At 38.6% G+C, this 22,948-nt stretch overlaps 1 protein-coding gene across 5 annotated transcripts; it reads right to left on the bottom strand.

Annotated features, from left to right (window-relative positions):
• Nucleotides 1-1,198: 1,198 nt before the first annotated feature.
• Nucleotides 1,199-22,850, bottom strand: LOC108394516 (IST1 factor associated with ESCRT-III). Of its 5 annotated transcripts, none has more exons than XM_073225950.1 (10): nucleotides 22,834-22,850; nucleotides 21,146-21,180; nucleotides 19,408-19,534; nucleotides 16,795-16,975; nucleotides 16,164-16,251; nucleotides 15,627-15,710; nucleotides 14,739-14,849; nucleotides 12,036-12,224; nucleotides 10,628-10,673; nucleotides 1,199-3,300 (listed from the first exon to the last, which is right to left on the bottom strand). In XM_073225950.1, the coding sequence occupies exons 3-10, from the start codon at nucleotides 19,493-19,495 to the stop codon at nucleotides 3,287-3,289; spliced, it is 801 nt and encodes a 266-aa protein (XP_073082051.1). In that variant the 5' UTR covers nucleotides 19,496-19,534; nucleotides 21,146-21,180; nucleotides 22,834-22,850; the 3' UTR covers nucleotides 1,199-3,286. The 5 variants fall into 5 exon arrangements, with proteins under 5 accessions (XP_073082051.1, XP_073082050.1, XP_017511602.2 ...); XM_073225949.1 differs by lacking the exon at nucleotides 1,199-3,300 and adding an exon at nucleotides 5,547-6,011 and having other exon boundaries at nucleotides 14,739-14,813; XM_017656113.3 differs by lacking the exons at nucleotides 1,199-3,300; nucleotides 22,834-22,850 and adding an exon at nucleotides 5,547-6,011 and having other exon boundaries at nucleotides 21,146-21,186.
• Nucleotides 22,851-22,948: the final 98 nt, after the last annotated feature.

The raw sequence follows: 22,948 nt of genomic DNA, 5'->3' as shown, positions 1-22,948 counted from the left end.
GTAGTTTAAAACCTATACATACTTAAGGTACTCTACAAGAAGATATGTCAAAGAAATAATCAATCCTCCCATGTTTTCTTCCATATGCTACCTCTATAGCTTTTCTTCTTCCTTCCTAATTACAACCCTTAAATAGAATTCGTGCCTCATATCGAATTTACCGAGTATCATAATTCCTCCAGGTGGTAAAGATACCTCGAGACAAGTGCTGGGCATAGAAGCCACAGGGCATAAATCTGCAAAGAAGTAAAAAGCTAAGCTTTTCAAACAATATGGCTTCTCTCTCACTTACCAACTTTCATTTCCCTGTATGGCCCCGGAAGATGACTGGTTAGCCAGAGACGGGTAAGATTCCTCAAGGGAGGAACAACCTAAGACAGGCACAGTCGCAGAGGGGCCATCAGGTGAGAAACTGGGGAAAAACAGTGGTGAAGCTTAGAACCTCACCCCCCCCCCCCCTGTGTTGAGAGAAAGCTTCTGCATCCGTGGATGTTTTATTGCCCTTGTCTAGCTCGGATTAGCACACAGTCTACAGGCACACACATGATCATCTACAATTGCTCTCTTACAACACTAAACTATGTTTTCTACCTTTATCTTGCATCTACCTACCACTTCAGCAGTTTATTAAAAATAAAAATAATAATAAAGGGAGAAATGTGGGACCCACATATAAATCAAGTATAAAAATCAAACGAATATTCATATTTGACCTGATTGTTTATAGTTCATAATGCGTGATCAAAACCGAAAGTTTCTGTGATGACTGCCCTTGTACTGTTCACCATTTAAGAACTTATTCACTATGTAAGAATTCGTTCACCATGTAAGAACTTGTTCGTTATGCTTCGGAAGATTGGAGACTGAAGAGAACTAGGCTTGAGATGGATTAATGACTGTGCATTGAGCATTGACCCCTCCTATACAGAATTTTATTGTTGTTAACAACCATTTCATCAATAAATATGAGAGATGCCCTCTCAAAAAAAAAAACTGCAAAACGGTATTACAAAATGAGCTTGGAAAAAGTGTGTGTGTCATATATATATATATATATGAAGAAAGTTGAAGGATAAAACTAAAACACATAAATGGTTATCTTTGGATGATGAGAATATAGAGGACTTTTACTGTATTATGTTTTGTTTTTGCGATGAACATACTGTACTTTTATTTGAAAAAAAAAAGGCTTTTACATCTTAGGGGGAATATAGTCCTTATAAGATAATGTATTTTAATGGATCCAAAGGCTAAAGGAGATTTTTGTTTTTGAAATAGCAAGAGCCTGAAAGGATTAGACAAGCTTCTAGGAAGAGAAAATAGCTTGGAGAAAAGATCATTATTTTTATTTTGTTTATGATTAATAATTTGTATGTTTTGATTTAACAAATAGTAACAACAAGAAAAATAAACAAAACCGAAGAGGCTGGGCCAGGAGTCAGACCACTCAGATACCAGGCCAGTCCTGGCTGGGTTTAAATCATTTTCTGCCCTGAACAAGATAACATCACTGGGCCTGTTGCTTCAGATGTCCAATATTTATTTATGACTAGCCTTGTTCCCACATGGATTCAAAGTGGCTTATTATCCAGAGCGCTTAAATGTGTGAAACCATTTTGAGAAGTATCAAGCGTCATGAGAGTGTAAGTATAAAAACTTTGTGCCACACACAATTCTACTAAAGCGTTTACTGATTGCTCACTACAAGTAACAGCAGTGCATTGTGTCTTTCAGTTTGAAAAGTGTTTTCATATACATTGACTCATTGGTTCTTCACCCACCATGAGCTTATAAACCATGCAGACATTATAGCATAATAGTTAAAAGTTCCTGTTGCTAGACTGCCTGGGTTTAAAATGCTGGTCTTCCTTTTTATTGTGTGACCTGCCACAAGTTAATTAACATCTCTGAGCGTTTCTGAACTTCAGTGTACCTATCTATAAAATGGAGTTAATAGTAGCATTGGCATCTTAAGTCTGTGTGATTATCAAATGAGCTGATACAGTAGTTCTAAAGTTCTTAGAACGGCAGCTGGCACACAGTAAGAGCTTGATAAATATTAGCTCTTCAGGTCAAGTATTATCATTCCTATTTTAGAGATGAGGAAACATAAGCTCAGAGAGACTAAATGATTTGCCACATCTTCATACAGCAGAGACCAGACTCAAATCTAGATCTTCCAACATTGAATGCAGGTCTCCCCCAATATCTGAAAACAGAGTGTTTGTATGAAATCTTTCATAAACCAAAATGGCATAATGTAAGAACTAGTTAACACTAATTTATACAGAAAACTTTTGAGCATTCCCAGGCCAAAAAGATAATCTCAGGATTTTCTGATACCTTAGAACACATCTTGCCAGTGGATACCTATAATAAAGCAAGACAATGCACAGATGCTCACAGACACAGTTCAAAGCTCTGGTGGCTTGATCCTGAGATTCTGAACTTAGTATGGGGAAGGGGCTTGGTGATGCTACTCTGACTGCTGGTGGTGTGCACTGCCTCTAGAAATGCCTGGGGCAAAACAAATGCTGAATGCCATTTTCACTTTTCACCATTTTCCGTAAAAGTGAAAATCCTCATTGGATTTCTTTCAGTTAGCAAAAATACGTATTTATGTCTTTGTAAAAGCAAAGTGGTTGTAACCTGAACCTTTGAAAAGTGGGGCTACCTGTGTATTTTGTAGCCCATATAATAATCATGTGATGAACATGCTGCTCGAGTCTTTCCACCTCACTACATTGCGTGCTCTAGGTGCACAGAATTTGCTGTTAACTTTAAAAATTAAAGCTTAAAAAAATAATTATTATTTTATCAGCAAAAATGGGCTTATTCAGGAACAGCTAAGAATTGCAATTGAGGACAAGCAAACTACAGCAAAACCAGAGAACAAAGGAGAGGATTGCTCTTACTGGGGAAAAAGGAAGGGGGTATTATAAACAAAAAGTTCATTGGAATGAACTTGGAGTTCATAGTGTAGTGGCTTTTCATTGGCTGCATTGAGACAGTCTCTCATTGGCTGGACTGTTGCAAGGCTAGGAGAAAATCTTCCTCCTTCCCTTTGGATAGTGAAGCACAGGTTTTTCTCCTGTTGGGAAGGCAACGTAAATCTCTTCCAGTTTGGTCTGCAGTTGGTGATGAGTGACAGGGCATGAGAGCTCCCCTTCTTACTTTCTGGCTCCATTTTAGTGAGTTTTCCTTTATTCAGTCTCACACACTGTAACAGACATTTCAAAAGAGACTGTCCCTACCCTGAGATAATTATAATTGCACCGAGGAAAATTCATTTTTTTAATCCTGAAATACATAAAAATATCAGTGACAATATTACTAAACAAATTAAGCCCTCATTTCAAAAAAAAAAGCACAAAAATGAGAGGTCCCTGGATGCCAGGGCAGTGAAAGAGGGTTTTGGGGAGACATGGGATGTCAGTTGGACTCTGTGGTCCTAGCAGGGGACATCTCTCTTGGGTTTAGATGCAGTGGGTTTCTGAAGTAACTCAGTCTCAGCAGCTGAAACCATATGACCTTTATAGGAGGCAGAGAAGGCACTCTTTGCAGAAAGGTGGTCAGTGCCTTTCACAAGGAACTCTTCCTCCTTCTCCATGTGCCAGACACCATAGCAGAGAGAGTGAAGAGAGGAAGGAACCTTGTAGGAGATACAGTGACCAGCATCAAAGAGGCAGCTCCACTGGCCTCTTACTGCTATCTTTTGAGTCACCAAAATTTGTTTGGTGAGCCTGAGAGACAGGGAGAAATTAGTCCCTCTGTTGTTTATCTAATGCTGTCATGAGAAGCATTTTTACAATTCTTTTAAGCATAGTCTCTAATCAGAATTTATCCTGGACTGAGCAAAGGGGTTAGGAATCAATCCTTCTGTTATGACAAAAGCCAGAAATTAAAGAAAAATTAAAGTTCGAACAGCCAACTCCATATACTTGACCTCCTACCAAAAACATTAGGAAATCCACTGTATGTTCCCAAGGTCCAGAGACTCAGTGAAGCTCCCCCTTTGCTTTAGAAATTTTTCTGAAGACGCAGCCCCAAGTGCCACCTGAGGTGTTTTATGTCACAATATTTTCATTTTTGCAGAGTAGTTACACTTGGTTCTCCTAAACGTATAAAATAGGATTCTGAAATAAAGATTTTGCATGACCACTAATTGCATTTAGATTAATTTAGCTTTTTGCTGATTCTGTACAATGCTGGCACTTTTGGAGTGAAAAATACATCACCAGAGATATGAGACTGCAACCCACTCAAACTCCAACATGAGGAAATAGCGCCATTCCTCCACTTAGGGAAGAAGTCACAGAGGCCGCTGGAGAAGGATGCACCACCCAGAAACAGCACAGGGCCTCCGGTACATTGTTTCTTAAGCAAGCAACTTTATTTCCTTAATACAGGCCTGATCCTTTACCTAGAAGCCTCAATGGTAAATTTGTTTTGCTCCCCTTTAGGTGCATACTCCCATCCTTGCTCCTTTAAAATCATTCAGTCCTACAGGTTGCTTTAAAATTAGTCTGGGAAGTCCAAGAAGTGTTGGGACATCCACAGTAACTGGAGTAGCCAGTTCCTGCTACCCAGTTCAGGGAACACCAAACCTCTTCTCCGCCAAGCAGCTGGCACATGCCAGAGGATGATCCAGGCCCTCAACAGGTGCCAGGGGGAGGTACCTTCCTCCTGAAGAGAGGCAGCCAGCTTGCTGTACATGAGAGTCCCTGGCCTTAGGCTTGGAAGATCCTTCCCCTAACACAATATTCTTTGGATAAACTTGTTTTTTTTTTATGAGAAGGGGAAAAATCCTAGAATGAAACATTCAAAACCAAACTGATTTTTTTAAAGAGAGAATTTGGTTTACAGGTATCACTGCCTCATGTGCAAAAGGAGAAATATAAACTCTCCTAAATGCATAAAATAGGATTCTGAAATAAAGATTTTGCACGACCAGTAATTGCATTTAAATTAATTTAGCATTTTGCTGTGAACCTAAAACTGCTTGGAAAAATAAAGTCTATTAAAGAGAAAAACAAACACAAAATACCAGTTACATAGGAAACAAAACAAACAAAAAAACTAACCTGGCAGTCTTGTTTTCTAAGCCTCAACTCAGTCTCACAGAGTCACTAATATTTATTCCACCAGAACCTAGCAAATAATAGAAACTAGAAAGGAAACTAACATCTAGTGAGCACCTACTAAGTGCTAAAAATCTTTCTATACATTTTTTCTTTTAATAATCATTATTGTCCCCATTTTACGGGTGAGAAAAGGGAGGCTCACAACGAGTAAGTGGCAGTCTAAATTTGAACCCAGGCATACAGATTCCACTGATTTCCTGAAAACAGTTCTTTAATTTACTCCAAGTGTTTGCATATTCTTTCTTTAAGATATTCATTTCTAAAAAGAGACTTATTCCTCTAATTTCCAGGTACATCTGACAGGAGGTACCATTTGTCAAAAGTACTATAGCTACAAAGTGGGATTTAAATACACACCATATTGCCTCCCTAGAAAAAAGTGATAATTATGACAAATAAGGATCCAGGAGAAAATAAAAATTTATTAACTGTAATTATTAAATTCTATAGGTCAGGATTTTCTCATCTAAGAATTACAGGATTTTAAGGGAGAGGAATAATTATATGCATATGCACACACACTCACATGCATGTGCATTATTACAGAGAACCATAGAAAAGAGATGTAAGGGATTGTAAATAAGAAAACTTCAGACCCACACACAGGTAGCCATCCTCTAAATTTGTGCCCAGGAGCCCTGATTCTCAGGCAATTACTCAATCCAAGACAAAGAAATTATGTGGTTTTCTTCAGCATTTCAAGTCTCCGGTTAAGATCTTCAAAATCAACTTCCTCAAAACCACAAGGGTCAATGGATAGGCTTCCTTGAGGTTTTACATCAGGCAAACCAGGCAGCATAAACTTATCAAAACCAATCTTGACTCTGGATTCTGGCTTTGGAGACGTTTGAGGGATGAGTCCTAGACCTGTTCATTTCAATGAATGTAATTAAAAGTCACAACAATACAATCCCAGCCTCAAAGACAATAGGTTATTATTATTGCTTTTGAGAGTGTGGGATATAATATGGCTGGAAAACTGGACAATTCCCCCATCATGCAAATGGTGATAGTGATTAGATTTTGTCATACATCTTCTTCAAGGGCAATCTGGAATTTTTAAAAAGGCACAGTTTTTTAAAACATGTGCCAGGATAATCTAGTATGGCAGTGGTTTTAAAACTTTAATTGTGTTACAATTATTGAAACTGGAAAAAGAAGAACAAATGAGGCCCAAAGTCAGTATAAGGAGGGACATAATGAAGATCAGAGAAGAAATTAATTAAATTGAGGAAAATAAAACAACAGAAAAAGTTAATGAAACCAAGAGGTGGTTCTTTGAGAAAATAAACAAAATAGAAAAACCCCTAGCCAGACTTATCAAGAAAAAAAGAAAATATATACACATAAACAGAATCAGAAATGAGAAAGGAAAAATCATGACAGACACCACAGAAATACAAAGAATTATTAGAGAATACTATGAAAAATTATATGCTAACAAACTGGATAACCTAGAGGAAATGGACAACTTTGTAGAAAAATACAACCTCCTGAGACTGACCCAGGAAGAAACAGAAAATCTAAACAGGCTAATTACCAGCAATGAAATTGAATCGGCAATCAAAAAACTACCCAAGAACAAAACCCAGACCAGATGGATTCACCACTGAATTTTATCAGACATTCAGAGAAGACATAATATACATTCTCCTTAAGGTTTTCCAAAAAATAGAAGAGGAAGGAATACTTCCAAACTTGCTCTATAAAGCAGTATCACTCTAATACCAAAATCAGGCAAAGACACCACAACAAAAGAAAACAATAGATCAATATCCCTGAAGAACATAGATGCAAAAATACTCAACAAAATATTAGCAAACCGAATTCAAAAACATATCAACAGGATTATACACCATGATCAAGTGGGATTCATCCCAGGGATGCAAGGATGGTACAACATTCGAAAATCCATCAACATCATCCACTATATCAATAAAGAGAAGTACAAAAACCACATGATCATCTCTATAGATGCTGAAAAAGCATTCGACAAAATTCAACATTCATTCATAATAAAAACTCTCAACAAAATGGGTATACAGGGCAAGTACCTTAACATAATAAAGGCCATATATAACAAACCCACAGAAAACATCATACTTAACAGTGAAAAGCTGAAAGCTTTTTCTCTAAGATCAGGAACAAAACAAGGATGCACACACTCCCCGCTTTTATTCAACATAGTTCTGGAGGTCCTAGCCACAGCAATCAGACAACACAAAGAAATAAAAGGCATCCAGATTGGTAAGGAAGAAGTCAAATTGTCACTGTTTGCAGATGCAGATGACATGATATTGTACATAAAAAACCCTAAAGAATACACTCCAAAACTACTAGAACTAATATCAGAATTCAGCAAACTTGCAGGATACAAAATTAATACACAGAAATCTGTTACTTTCCTATACACTAATGATGAACTAGCAGAAAGAGAAATCAGGAAAACAATTCCATTCACAATTGCATCAAAAAGAATAAAATACCTAGGAATAAACCTAATGAAGGAAGTGAAAGACCTATACCCTGAAAACTACAGGACATTCTTAAGAGAAATTAAAGAGGAGACTAATAAATGGAAATTCATCCCATGCTGTTGGCTAGGAAGAATTAATATTGTCAAAATGGCCATCCTGCATAAAGCAATCTACAGATTCAATGCAATCCCTATCAAAATACCGACAACATTCTTCAATGAACTGGAATAAATAGTTTTAAAATTGATATGAAACCACCACTAACGACCCCGAATAGCCAAAGCAACCCTGAGAAGGAAGAATAAAGTAGGGAGGATCTCGCTTCCCAACTTCAAGCTCTACTACAAAGCCACAGTAATCAGGACAATTTGGTACTGGTGCAAGAACAGACCCACAGACCAGTTGAAAAGAATAGAGTCCAGATATTAACTCAAGCATATATGGTCAATTAATATATGATATAGGAGCTATGGACATACACTGGGGAAATGAGAGCCTCTTCAACAGCTGGTGTTGGCAAAACTGGACAGCTACATGTAAGAGAATGAGACTGGATCACTGTCTAACTCCATACACAAAAGTAAACTCAAAATGGATCAAAGACCTTAATGTTAAGTCATGAAACCATAAAACTCTTAGAAAGAAACATAGGCAAAACTCTCTTGAATATAAACATCTTCTTCATGAGCAACTTCTTCATGAACATATCTCCCCAGGCAAGGGAAACAAAAAGAAAAAATGAACAAGTGGGACTATATCAAACTAAAAAGCTTCTGTACAGCAAAGGACACCATCAATAGAACAAAAAGGAATCCTACAGTATGGGAGAATATATTCATAAATGACAGATCCAATAAAGGGTTCATATTCAAAATATATAAAGAGCTCATGCACCTCAGCAAACAAAAAGCAAATAAGCCAATTAAAAAATGGGCAGAGGAGCTGACAGACAGTTCTCCAAAGAAGAAATTCAGATGGCCAACAGACACATGAAAAGATGCTCCACATCACTAGTCATCAGGGAAATGCAAATTAAAACCACAGTGAGATATCATGTCACACCAGTAAGGATCGCCACCATCCAAAAGACAAACAACAACAAATGTTGACGAGGTTGTGGAGAAAGGGGAACCCTCCTACATTGCTGGTAGGAATGTAAACTAGTTCAACCATTGTGGAAAGCAGTATGGAGGTTTCTCAAAAAGCTCAAAATAGAAATACCATTTGACCCAGCAATTCCACTTCTAGGAATTTACCCTAAAAATACAGCAGCCCAGTTTGAAAAAGACAGATGCACCCTTATTTTATTGCAGCACTATTTACAATAGCCAAAAAATGGAAGCAACCTAAGTGTCCATCAATAGACAAATGGATAAAGAAGAGGTGGTACATAATACACAATGGAATATTATTCAGCCATAAGAAGAAAACAAATCCTACCATTTGCAACAACATGGATGGAGCTAGAGGGTATTATGCTCAGTGAAATAAGCCAGGCTCAGAAAGACAAGTACCAAATTATTTCACTCATCTGTGGAGTAAAAGAACAAAGCAAAAACTGAAGAAGCAAAACAGCAGCAGACTCACAGAACCCAAGAATGGACTAACAGTTACCAAAGAGAAAGGGACTGGGGAGGATAGGAGGGAAGGGAGGGACAAGGGGGGTGGAAGAAAGGGGCCATTAAGATTAGCATGTATAATGTGGGGGAGGCACCAGGAGGGCTGTGCAACACAGAGAAGACAAGTTTCTGGGGGGGACTTGGTGAAGGGGGCAGTCTAGTCAACATAATGTTCCTCATGTAATTGTAGATTAATGATACCAAAAAAAAAAAAAAAACATGGGCGAAGGATATGAATAGATACTTCTCCAAAGAAGAAATCAGATGGCCAACAGGACATGAAAAGATGCTCCACGTCACTAATCATCAGGGAAATGCAAATTAAAACCACAATGAGATATCACCTCACACCAGTTAGGATGGCCAAAATCCAAAAGACAAACAACAACAAATGCTGGTGAGTTTGTGGAGAAAGGGGAACCCTCCTACACTGCTGGTGGGAATGTAAATTAGTTCAACCATTGTAGAAAGCAGTATGGAGGTTCCTCAAAAAACTAAAAATAGAAATACCATTTGACCCAGGAATTCCACTTCTAGGAATTTACCCTAGGAATGCAGGAGCCCAGTTTCAAAAAGACATATGCACCCTTATTTTATTGCAGCACTATTTACAATAGCCAAAAAATGGAAGCAACCTAAGTTGCCATCAATAGACAAATGGATAAAGAGGTGGTACATAATACACAATGGAATATTATTCAGCCATTAGAAGAAAACAAATCGTACCATTTGCAACAATGTGGATGGAGCTAGAGGGTATTATGTTCAGTGAAATAAACCAGGCAGAGAAAGACAACTATTAAATAATTTCACTCATTTGTGAAGTATAAGAACAAAGAAAAAACTGAAGGAACAAAACAGCAGCAGACTCACAGAACCCAAGAATGGACCAACAGTTACCAAAGGGAAAGGGACTGGGGAGGGTGGGTGGGAAGGGAGAGATAAGGGGATTAAGGGGCATTATGATTAGCACACATAATGTAGCAGGGCGCCAGGGGGAAGGCAGTATAACACAGAGAAGTAGTGACTCTATGGCATCCTACCAATCTGATGGACAGTGACTATAATGGAATATTTGATGGGGACTTGATAAAGGGGGGAATCTAGTAACCACAATGTTGCTCATGTGAATGTATATTAATGATACCAAAAAAAAAGGAATGTAAGCAAATGCTCTAAAAATATATTTTTTTTACTGTGTTAAAGATCTCCTTGAGGTCCACATCCCCTTTAAAACTAGTGTTAGCTACTATAATGGAACGCACTGAACTCCTGGTAAATCACTAATAAGCTTTTCTCACCAGTGGAGGAATAGTCTTATAACAAATTAAATACCTTCAATGAATATCAAGCAGTTCCAACTTCTACCAGCATTCGCTATACTTACTAGGAATTGGTGAAGGAAGCAAATCATTCTTCTTATAGGAATCGTTCTGAAAGAAGAAAGATCACTGGGAAGTGATTGGTTTGGGTTCCAAACACATAGTTTCTTCATAGTAAGCCTTCAGTAAATATTTCTTAAAATTAACTTTATCACAGTCAAGATTCCTTCTTGTTTGATGCGAAGTTTTTATGCTTTCTGGAAATTAGCCTTCAGAGTGACTCTGGTTTGCTTCCTTGTCACCTATGTCACACAAGAATTAGGAAATCTTTTGACTTTGAGCCTGGAGATGGTCCTTGTGAAAGATGATTCAGTTTAATAAAATTAGAGGCCTCTTTCGCCAACAAATTAATGGTAAGAAAAAAAAAAGGGGAGGCAGGAAGTGTTAGAGAGGAACAGACTAGGAGACATAATGACCACATACAGTGTGTGTATCTTTTTGGATCTTGATTTTAGCAAAGCAACTATAAAACTTCATTTTTGAGAATTTTAATATGAATTGAGTATTATAGGATATTAAGGAATTATTTTTCATCATATTGGCCTCACAATAACTTTTTTATATTATAAAAACAAAGGGTTTGTGTTAGAGACATATACTGAAGTGTTTACAGGTGAAATAACATAATGTTTGAAATTTGCTTTAAATTCTTTCTCTTTCCAAAAATAAGTGTTAGGAAGAGACAGATGAAACAAAAGCAGTAGAAAGCTGATAACTGTGGAAAACAGTGACAGGTACATGGAAGCTCATTGTTTTATTCTCTCTAATTTTGTATGTTTAAGGCTTCTGTAATAGTTTTCTTTGCTTTATTTTTCAGTCAGTAGACTTGCATTCCAAGAGTAGAAGCTGAGCAATACACAACATATACTTCACATAATTTCAACAAGGAAAATCAGAGTTAAATTATGTCTGAAATACAAAATCTTAAAAAAAGAGCTTCATGGGGTCAGAAATGCCCAGCAAGGTGAAAAGAACAAAACAATTTCTCTTCATACTGAAGGAACAATATGAAAAGTAATGTAAATAAAATTAATGATTATGGTTCTTTATTTTTACTTATTTGACTTCTCTAGATATATGTATACAAAGTTATGAGATTTTGTACTATTTCCAACATGAGACTAAATTGTTTTTATTACATAGAAACTGAATACATATGACCTGAAGCATGAGTCTAAATCACTGCACATTAAAGACTTACAAATTTGTCCAGCTCATAAAAATGTTATTTTTCATTTATATTGTGGTATTGTCAAGAGTTGATGAAAGATGTAGCCCTACATAATTGTGAATATGACCCCCAGCCTTAGAAAACTTCACAAAGATCATTTTAGTTCAAAAGGCCCATTTAGAAATAAATCCCAGCACTACTTGTAGTCCCAACCCAGATTCCATCTCCCTAGCCATACTAACCTGACTTTCAGGAGGAAGGGATGAGAAACAAGGGGCTGGGGATGGCACAGGTAAGGGCCCTGGTGCAGGTACAGGCCATGCCCCAGGCGGTTCACCAGGTCCTACTACAGTTCCACTTCTTCTGCCAAGGGTACCTTTCTTGACATCCTCAGCAAGTCCAACACCGACCAGGTCTGATCGGGCTTCATCCTGAGGCAAGAGGGTAAGAATCACATCAGGTTCTCAGTTCATTATACATTTGTTTATTGTACATCTGCTACATGCCATGCACTCTTGGAAGCAGCAGAGAAGAAATGTTGAGCAAAGAAACATGGTTCCTGCCCTCATGAAGCTTGGAGTCCAGCGTAAATCAGTAACAGGTAAAGCAAACTTCAGGATTTCTGGCCCACACACTCTGTCTCTCTCTTTCAATGACTATGTTTTGAGTGTCTGCGAGGTGATACTGAGGTAGACCAATGATTAAAAGCTACATGTAAATATGCCGAGATATTTCTACAAGAAAGCTTGCCAGATTTTAGCAGTGATAAGCTCTGGATTTATTCATTCATTTGGCAAAATCTATTGACCATTTCATTTAAGCCAGGCAAAGTGCAGGGAATGCCACAGTGAACAAAACAAACAAAAATTCCTCTCCTCATGGAACTGATATTCCAGTGGGAGAGACAGATAATTAACAAGACTCCTAAGTGAACTATACAGAATGTTAGATACAGATAAGAGTGATAGAGAAAAAAAATAGAGAAGAGGAAAGAGGTTACATTTTAGAGAAGGTAGCTGTGAAAGGCCTCACAGAAAAGAGAACATTTGAGTACAGGCCTGAAGGAAGGGGCCAGGCAGATAACTAGTGATCACAAAGCACTGGTAGTGCAAAGGTCCTGAGGTGGGAACCAGCATGTGTGTTTGAAGAAGTACTGTGAAGCCAGTATGGCTGAAGCAAAGTGAACAATGGGGAGAGTGGAAGGAATGAGGTTAGATAGAAAAGGTAGGAGTGTGTGTGTGTGTGGCCTTCTTAGTCATAGGAAGGTCATTGCTTACTATTCTGAGTGAAATAAAAAGCCACTGAAATTTTTTAAAAGATGAGGAGGGACATGATCTGACTGAGGGGCTAACTGGATCTCTGACTGCTAAATTGAATCTCAATTAATGGGGAAGAGGAGCAGAAGCAGGAAATCCAATTAAGAGGCTACTGCAATCATCCAGGCAAAATATTATTGCAGGTTAGATCAGGGTACTATCAGTGGAGATGGTGAGAAATGACAGAATTCTGAAAGTATTTATAAGATAGAATAACCAAAATTCGCTGATTAGTTGGGACCCTAATAACCATATTTACAAGGTAGAATAACCAGAGTTTGCTGAAGATTATAGGGGGGTAGGGGTTGAGAGAAAGGGAAGAGTCAAGGAAGACATCAAGATTTTTTCCCAAACATAAAATTGCCATTAGATGTAGAATGAACAGGTTCTTGGAAGGAGTGAGCGCACTTTTGGACATGGTGTGTTCGAGATGCCTCTGAAACATCCAGGTGAAGATATCAAGAAGGCAGATGGGGATATCAGCCTGGAGTCTGTATCAACCTGGAAACCTTAGCTAGTGACAGATGTGCGGAAGTCCTCACCGTAAAGACGGGATTGAAAACCATGATGTTGGATGAAATCACCTAGAAAGTAGGCAAGAAAGAGAAGACGTCCAGAGACGGAGCCCTTGGGCACGTCTCAAGTGGTATTTCATGTGGCTTTACTTCTTCACAGTCCCTTTCTGTAGTGTCTAAATTTTTAATGTGTCATTTCTCAACAAAGTAGGCAAGAAAGTGTCCCTCCTCCTCCTCCTCCTCCTCTGTGATGATGGAGAAGAAAAGGAAGAAGAAGAAAAGAAAGAAGAAAGGAGGAGGAGGAGGAGGAGGAGAAGCGGGAGGAGGAGGGGGAGGGGGAGGGGAGGGGAGGGGGAGGGGGGAGGGGGAGGGGGGAGGAAGAGGAGGAGGGGAGGGGGAGGGGGGAGGAAGAGGAGGAGGGGAGGGGGAGGGGGAGGAGGAGGAGGGGGGGGAGAGGGGGGAGGAGGAGGAAGGGGGAGTAGGAGAAGGAGGAGGAGGGGAACTTGAATACCTTTGCTGTGTACCGGGCATTGCATTTAAGTTCCTTATATGTATTAGCCAATTCAGTCATCTCAACAAACTTATAAGATTTGTTAATAACTATTAACATGTCCCTTCTTACAGTCCAAAGAACTTGAGTCTTAGAGAGGGTAAGTCACTTGCCTGAGGTCCCATGTTTTATAAATGGTGGAGCTAGGATCTGAATATGGGTCATTTCACCACTGAACCATATGGTTAGCCAAGGCTAAACGATAGTGTCTGTGCCTTATCCTGTAGCCTTTATTCCAAGAGCTCTTTATTAAAATGCAAAATGTCTCCAGGATAAATTGAGATCTTAAGAACTAAAAATGTTTATGCACTTCTGGGTATAATACTTTAAGTACCTTCTCTTTTGTTTTCTACTTTATTGTTAACAACTTAAGAGGGTCATTGGCAGCAGAAGTCAAGCTCTGCCAGGAAAAGTATGGGGACAGAGAAAAGGTACAAAATTCACCTGATTTACAATCCTGACAGAGCCACTTTGGAAGCCACATTCATAAGTAGAAAAAATATTCTGGTGCCCAGTAAAAAAATCTCAGCTTTAAGACAATTCTTCCTTCTTGAAAGTACTCACCATCAAGGTTGTCTTGGACTTATATGGCACACTGTAGTTCTTAGCTATTTCTATCAGGTACTGTTCCACTAAAACCTGGGATAGAGTGCTCACATTTAATTTACACATTAGCTGCAAAATCAAGAACACAACAGATTTGGTCACACACGTATCTACAAAATAGGAAATAAAAAGAGTTTAGGTGGTCTTTCATCTTTGAATCGTGTCTGTCACCTTTCTCGTCTCTGTTAAGTAAGATGTATAATTTTAAAAAGACATACAACTTGATATCAAAAAGGTGGGGACCCTGCTTGTATCATAAGATAGCCCTATCCTGGGGTGAAGGAACCTCAAACCACATAGAATAAGAGGTAAGAAATAAACATAAGAAAAATATTTTAAATTCTGATTTTATTATGAGAATCTGAATTAGGTCAGAGGCGATATTCAATATATTCAACAACCAGTATAGCAAGGCCCTATCCAATCAGAATGGACATCCTGAATGAAGAGAGCGTCTCTCAGCCTGAAACAGCTACTGTGGCCAGAGTTCGGTGTCCCACTGAATGTCAGTCCTGAATGGTGTATGTGTGGTCATGATGCAAGATGTTCGAAAGTTGAGACTTCTATGTTTCATTAACTTCTTTTGCATTACCAGGTCAGTTATATTTGGGAAAATGTATGCTTTCTTAATAAAGAAATCAGCTCAGTTTTCTTGATCATAGCTTTTTGATAAAGATCTGAGTTATCTACTCCAAGATTTTAATCCATGTTGCTCTGACTCCAATGCCAAATTTATTTCTTAACCTCTTCCAGTCTGTACAAAATTATATGTTCTGAGTTGGCTCCTGTTTGTGTTTCCTGAACTTCTTGGTTTAGAAAAATGTGTGTCCCTGGAAATGGTACTACCTGAGAGCTGACAGTTCCAATCTCATTGGTTCGGCACAGTTGACCATATTCTTGACTGTACTTTGCACACAGCTGATTAGAGACCTGCAAGCAAACCATCACCAAGAAAGAAATAAGGGCAAAATTCATCAAGTTATGTCAAATTTGCTTTAGAAATACTGAAAGAGCAAAAATCATTTTCATGCTCTCTTGTTGGAATTATATGCTTGCAGCATCAAAACAACAAAACAAATGATTTGCTCTGTTTTTAATCATCTGCCAAATGTGAAACTTAAAGCCTCTCATTCTAAACACTTTATAAATTATGATACCCCTCCCCAAGTTTTGTTTGATTTTTTTTTTTAGGTAAGGTTTATTTTTTTTCAACCTTGCCATTAAAAATCATATTTATTTTTCACTCAAAGACTCACTAAATGTTGTTTTGGTTATCCCTTAAGAAAGGATTTCCCCAAGGAATACTACAATTCCAAACAAGTAGCATTAGTGATTCCCTCACCTATGGTTGTGACGCAGGCAGTTAAAACTGGTCAAACTTACTATTTTCAACTCAGGCACCTCTGACTGGAGGCGAGGAGCTGCCCAGATCAATGTAGATACAGATTCAGCCAGACAGGAATCCAATTTTCTAAAGAAAGCACAAAATTATGAAACTCAGAGCTTTATGTTTCCCTCTGTCCCTACTTCAAAGATAGCCCATGGACAATCTTCAAAACATAATGTTAAATGTTTTTAAAAACAGAAACTAAAATGCAAACCTATATGTACATATATGCATATACAAGTACATATATAAACATACATGTATTTATATACACACATACAAATAGAGAGAGAGAGAGAGAGAGAGACTGAAAGGAAAATATCAAAATTTCTATCTCCAGATTTGGTAATTATGGATTGTTTTTTGTCTGTATTTTCCAACTTTTCTACAAGTTTATACTGTCTGTATAGCTCAGGGGGAAAAAAGATAACTATTTGGTTTTTCAAAATGGCTATTTGGGCTTACATCATCTCCGTAAGCAGAGCTAGTTCTCCGTGTAAAAATGAGAGGCAAAGTTCTTTGACACAGTCCCAACATGTTAGAGCCCATTCTCTCCCTCACTAAGTGCCAAGGGTGCCCTGTCACTCCTTTGAGCCTGTGAAATGATGCAAGTTCAATAGGTCTCACTTTGTGGCCTGGATCAAGCTAAACCGGGCCAGCAGCAGGTCACAGTACAGCTCCAGGATCTCCATGGCCTCCACGAGGTAGTCTTCTCGGATAATATGCTCCGCTCGGATCCGAGCCCGTTCATCTTTCCCAGCAGCCAAATGGTCAGCAACCTCCTTTCTTGCTTTCTGCACCTGCTCAGCTGCAACACAATGTACACATATAGAAAAATGAATGTGCAAAGAGGAGTTTGTTGAATAAAAAGGCAGGTTATGCAACAATGGGAAACAATGTTTTTTAAAAACAAAAATATCTATATACACTTAAGCTACACCATATATGCATAGATAAGGTTATCAGTGTTTCGCACTGTGTGTGTGGTTCCAAGAGCTTTATCCCCAGATCAGTAATGCCAGTGTAACCTGGGCACCTGTTAGAAATGCAGATTCTTGGGACCCACCCCAGAAATACTAAATCTGAAACCCTGGAAGTAGAGTCCAACAATTTGTGTTTGAATCAGCCTTCCAATTCTGACACCTGTTGAAGGTTAAGAACTGCTCTAGGGGGGTACTTTGATACATAATATCCATACTTGACCCCCTAGATGTAGGTAATTTTTATTTTACCCTTTCAGCTTAGCTGAAATGTAGGATATTTTCTACAATGTCCCATAGTGAACATTTATTATTTTTGTAATAAAAAGGTTAGTGATTTAAAAAAGGACAATGCTTTGAATAAAAAAAAATGTTTTCATATATACAATTCCATTTGGTCCCTGAAACACTTGTATAAGGTTTGTATCATTATTTGCACTTCGAAACTGAGAAAACTGAAATTCTATGAGGTTAAATGGCTTACCCATGGTCACATGATTTGGTCGAATTAGAACTCAAACTCAAATTTTCAGACTGCAAGTACCTAAGCTTTTTCACCGTATTATGCCATAAAACGAACAAGTAGAGTCTTGCTGGGGAGGTAGCAAATGTAACCAAGGCCCAGGCCAATCCACTGCAATAAGCAAAGTCCTACTATCTTGTGTTAACTGATGACTGAGCCCTGGGAAATAGGTTTTTCACAAGTCATCAAAACCTGAGCCTCCAAATATTGACTGTCTGTTCGCCATGCCCTAAAAGTGATGCTCACCAGCTAATCATGAATAGATTGAGTTCCCCTGTCACTGCAAGCCATCTTGACATGAGACTACATTTGAATCTGAAATAAACACAAAGCTCAGTGCTTGGAAGGTTGCTTAGCCAAGTCCAAAATAGGAAAATGTTCTTTGCCCTAGATATTGCAGGGAAAAGAAAGCACAGTAGAACTGGACTTGTTTCTGATAAAGGCTGAACTGCTGTTATACCAATACGAATGCTAGCAAACTTTTTTTGTGTGCCCAGGTTATAGTTTGTGGTACAAAGAGAACCCTGGAGTGGTGGAAGGTCAGAATTATTATCTCCCTTTAAAAGGGAATACATTTAGATAAAACAAGGCTCAATTGTTTACCTCAAATCACTTAAGCATTCCAAGTTTAAATTTCTTCATTTGTTAAAAAAAAATAAAGGATAAAATTTACCTGAATAGTAACATGTATGGGTTGATCAAATAAAAGAGCATGTGAACATGCAGTTTAAAGTTCACAAATTACGTGTACACGATGAATGTCATCCTCTTCGTTTATGGTAACAAGAATGGGTACTGGTGGGTTTGCCTAAATTTCATTTGTTTGGGGTACTTTCCATAGATCCCTATTATCTAAATAATGCCCAAAGACCTTCAGCAAGACCTGGCTAAAATACGCCCAAAGATCAATTTGGAAGTTTGAGCAACAGCTGCCTCTCTACCAATACTAATTCAATATTAAATAGTGCTACTTAGAGCACTCAGAAAACTGTATTTACATGTAATAGTTATTTCACCTGAACCTTCCTTGTAATCAAGAGATCATCAGTTTTTCAGTTTATTGAAGGCTTCATGGCTCATGTGACCCATTGGAATGAAGCAAGAACAAAAGACAACAGAAAATTACAGTAGACTTAAAAGAAGGAAAACACCACTTGTCAGCTACCGCTCCCACTCATGGGTACAACACTATGAACTATGACCTGATAGATGGGATGCATTTTGGGGGTGTATTTGAAAAAAAGGTAAGGAGGCCCTCCAACAATAATTTTCCAGGGAGTTTAAACTTAATAGCTACTGCACATTTGAAAATTCTTGACTGGATAAAATTCTGTGGTGGAGAGGAGTCCAGTAATCTGCACATTGTTTTACATTTTTAATCTTTGGAAACTTTTTAAAATTAGACTTTTGATTTTGAGATAACTGAAGATTCACATGCAGTTTGTAAGAAGTAATACAGGGAGATCCAGAGTACCCTTTACTCCATTCTCCCCAATGGTAACATCTTGCAAAACTACCATATTGACACTAATACAGTCAAGACCCAGAACAACCTTTGGAAACTTTTAAAAGATTTGATCACCATAATAATCATTCCCACATTCCCGCAAGTCAGAAACATTCCTTAAGTTCCAAAGTTGCTGAGTAAGGTCTTAGTGGATGTATCACCTGGAGGTGTGGGGGATTTAGCAGTGATCTGTGAGGCGGCTTGCAGTGCTGCCTGGACTTTTTACTCACTTTTCTTTTTTTCCAGGAGTTTTAGGCGATTGACAACCAGTTGCAAGTTGACCTGAAGGCGATCAGCTTTGAAGGCGGAGCTGAACATGATTTCACCACAAGGCACAGCAGCTCAAAAATCACCTTGCTGAGCGCGTTTCCCAGAAAAAGAGAGAGTTATCCATGTCATGGGCTCTAGTTTTTCCACATCCACTTTATTCATTCAATAAGCCCCGTGTAAGGAATGCCTGGCTGCTCAGTAATGACCTGGATGCACTTGCTTCTCTGTGGACCAGTTCACCAGATATGACTCTTGCAATTCAAATAAGGGTGAGGTTTCCCCCCGTTTATTCCAATTGTCAGTGTTTTTACTACAGCCTTTCAGAGTTATACAGGAAGTTTCTGACAAAAATGAAAGTCTGTGGCAAGTGTCTGAGGAAGCAGACCACAGACGGAGATTCCCCTCCCCAAAGGACATATTAGTCACTTATGGAGAAAATAAAAGACCTCCTTCTAAATAAAATATTAATGAATTTGTAAGGAAAATCCCCATTGGAATCTGGAGAGGTCACATAACACTAGAAGCATGTGGGAATGAGGACACAGAATTATTCAGAAAAGTAGATAAAACAGAAGCTTGCAAATTACACATTTCTACATTTGGACATCTGGAAAAGTTTTTGAAAAATAATCTAATACTAGGCACCAACACATTTTGAGGGAAAGAAAAATCCATTAAGTACTTCTATAATTTCAATGTATGCTGGAGATTAGCTGTAATTTCTGCCAGTCATCCAAAAATACAGAAGATAAAGTTCCTTTCCTAAAATGACTCCTTCACGTACTGAAGCATACAAGCAGGAAGACATGACAGTATGAAAAAGCCACTCCTCTGTTATGACACACATAGTTCCCCAGTTACCAGCACTTCTCCCTGTTTTGATCCCTACATGTCAAAAAAAAAGTAGGGATAGTTGTCTGAGTTTCCCCTGCTTGTCCTACAGGTCTAGAAAAATCACCAGCAAGGAACCGGCAACACAGAGAGCTGGTTTGAGAGCCTCTCCCACCTGCTTCAGGAGAAGAATAACCAGCATAGCAGGGTTTTTGTCCTTGCTATTCTCATTCCAAGAGTAGCTCTCAGTTCTCCCATCACACAAATTCAATCTACACACATCAGAGGAATTCAGTAGGAATCCAGGGAAAGGGAAGAGGTGGACAAAGAGATTGAAGTTTAACTTTTCAGTCCTCAAATGTCCCAAATACTCTTAAAAACCTCCTTTCACTTCATCAATTCTTAAAACTTTGTGGAAACTATAAACAAAACACCTCAGTGAAAGAGAACAGAGGACTTTCGGTCGAGAGAGACTGAAACAGGTAATAAATAGGCAAAATAGATTAAAAGTAGCAGTTTGGAAATGGTAGCAAAAGAAAAGTCCCTCAGTTTGGGATATCTGTAATTTCATTCAACTACTATTTAATGAAAGCCAGTTTCAATGAGAAAGGTCCTGGGTTTACTTGAGGTAACTAACTTAAAGAGGGAACTATCCAGATACCAGAGAATACAGATTTTTGGAAAAATTAGATAACTTTTGGTTATTTTAGTGTCTTAAATCTAAAAACTGTATTAGTTCATTTATCACTAATATTCCCATCAAAATGTCACTATGGAGCCTCCTACAATCAATACATACAACCAAAGAAATGAAAATTGCTTGGAGTAAAGAGTTCTAGAAAAGGATACAGCAGAGATAAGACCCACCTGTTCGGGACTGCAGCACTAGACCAGGAAACCACCTGTGTTTCACCAATCAAAACATTGTTTTTTTAAAATCAGACACGCCTTCACACCACATGATCATGTTACTAGCAGGTAACCAAAGCAGTTCCTTTGCTTTCATGTACCTGTGTCTGCTTTTTCAGCTTTATCTAAAAAACCAGCTCACCGAGTGTGTATTTGATCTGGGAGAAACTGACTATTTTGAATACACCTGGATGGTCCGAAGGTCTCTATCTTGATAGTTTTAATGCCAGTTTAGTGAGGTATGCAATGAACTATAAACTAGAATGCCAGTTAGCACTAAAATGAATTGCCGAGAGACCACAGGACTTCCTTTTTGGTCAAACTGAAAGAGAAGACAACTGTCATGAATAAAATGCTAATATTCACGAAACAAAGCCCTCTGCTGATTGAGATGGCTATAGATCAGTAGCTGCACTGTTTCACCCATTGGTGACAGGTGTGTGTGTGTTTCAGTAATTTTGATGATTGTGCCTATCTAGGTGAGAAAATACCAAAATTGAGATCTAAGGGATTCCCTAGGAAGAATCTAGAGACAGGTAATTTATTTGTATTTTAACACTAAGAATAATATTGTCATAAAAAATCCAAGCGATAACATGAGTCCCTTTTGGCCACCACACAATTTCACTTTCCTCTCCCAAGATAACCAAGTTAACTAGCTGTTACACACATTTCCTTCCATTCTTTTTCTGCATAACCACATAAATAAATACATGCAACTATGTTATATATCTTTCAAAGTCAAATACATACCACCCTGTACATATTAGCATATTTTTTCACTTAAAATTTTTAGAGAGCTTTTCTATCTACATTTAACACCCACCGCTTTATCTAATTCAAGTTCCTCATTTTGCATAAGTGGAAACCCTAGTCTAAGTAGTAAAATGACTTTACTAATGTCCGATAGCTACAAAGGAGGGACTGGAGCACTGGCAGTCCTCTTACTATCAAGCAAAATAATTGTTATTTATTGAATACAGTTTGCAGAAACTGAAAGGGGAAAAATCCACTCAGAGTTAAGTCTCTCCAATAGTTAAAACTAATTTTTTCTTAGTTTGTTTTTGTATGCAAAACTACTTTTCTACATAGTTGTAATCAAAGCACAAATTCTCCTGGTCATTTTTTTCCACTTGTTAATCAGATATTCATGTTTTTATGCAGTCGACGAGTTAGAGGGCAATGATTGATGACCTAGTATTTCATCGAGTAGTCAAGCCCTCTTTCCCACTGAAGTCAACCTGCCTCTTATTGTATTTAACCCCTTCTTCTCATTCCTCACAAACTTTCGGGTGTTCCACTACTGGCTTCACCTGCCCCTAGATCCTGGTCCGGTTCATTCTCATCCGTTCTAGAGCCATTTCTTAACTCTGAAAGAGCTCTCATCTCCATCTTGGGTCTCCAGAAGGATCTCCTTACTCTCCTGGACCCGAGTCGCCTGGGAGTTCCCAAAAGGAGGCATCGCAAGTTTCGCCCGGGAAGTCCAGGAAATGAGGGTCGCTGATGGCCACGCCCTACAACTCTGGGAACCCCGAGAATTTATGGGAGTAAAGAGACTGTCGGGTCACTGCCTGGTCGGAGTGCGGTGGCGGGGCTCAGCCCTATTCACGTGAACCAGCCCCAGTGGAAGGAGTTCGTTTTCCCACCAGAGGGGGCGCTGGGGTGAGCGCCTGGTGGCAGCCCCCTCCTCTCCCGCGTATTCCTGGGCGTCGCTTTCCGCCCCGAGCCGTGACGCCATCTCCCCGCGCCGGGGGCGGGACG

The sequence above is a fragment of the Manis javanica genome, chromosome 17 (assembly GCF_040802235.1).
Source record: "Manis javanica isolate MJ-LG chromosome 17, MJ_LKY, whole genome shotgun sequence".
NCBI classification, from domain to species: domain Eukaryota; kingdom Metazoa; phylum Chordata; class Mammalia; order Pholidota; family Manidae; genus Manis; species Manis javanica.
This window is presented reverse-complemented; position numbering and strand designations above follow the sequence as displayed.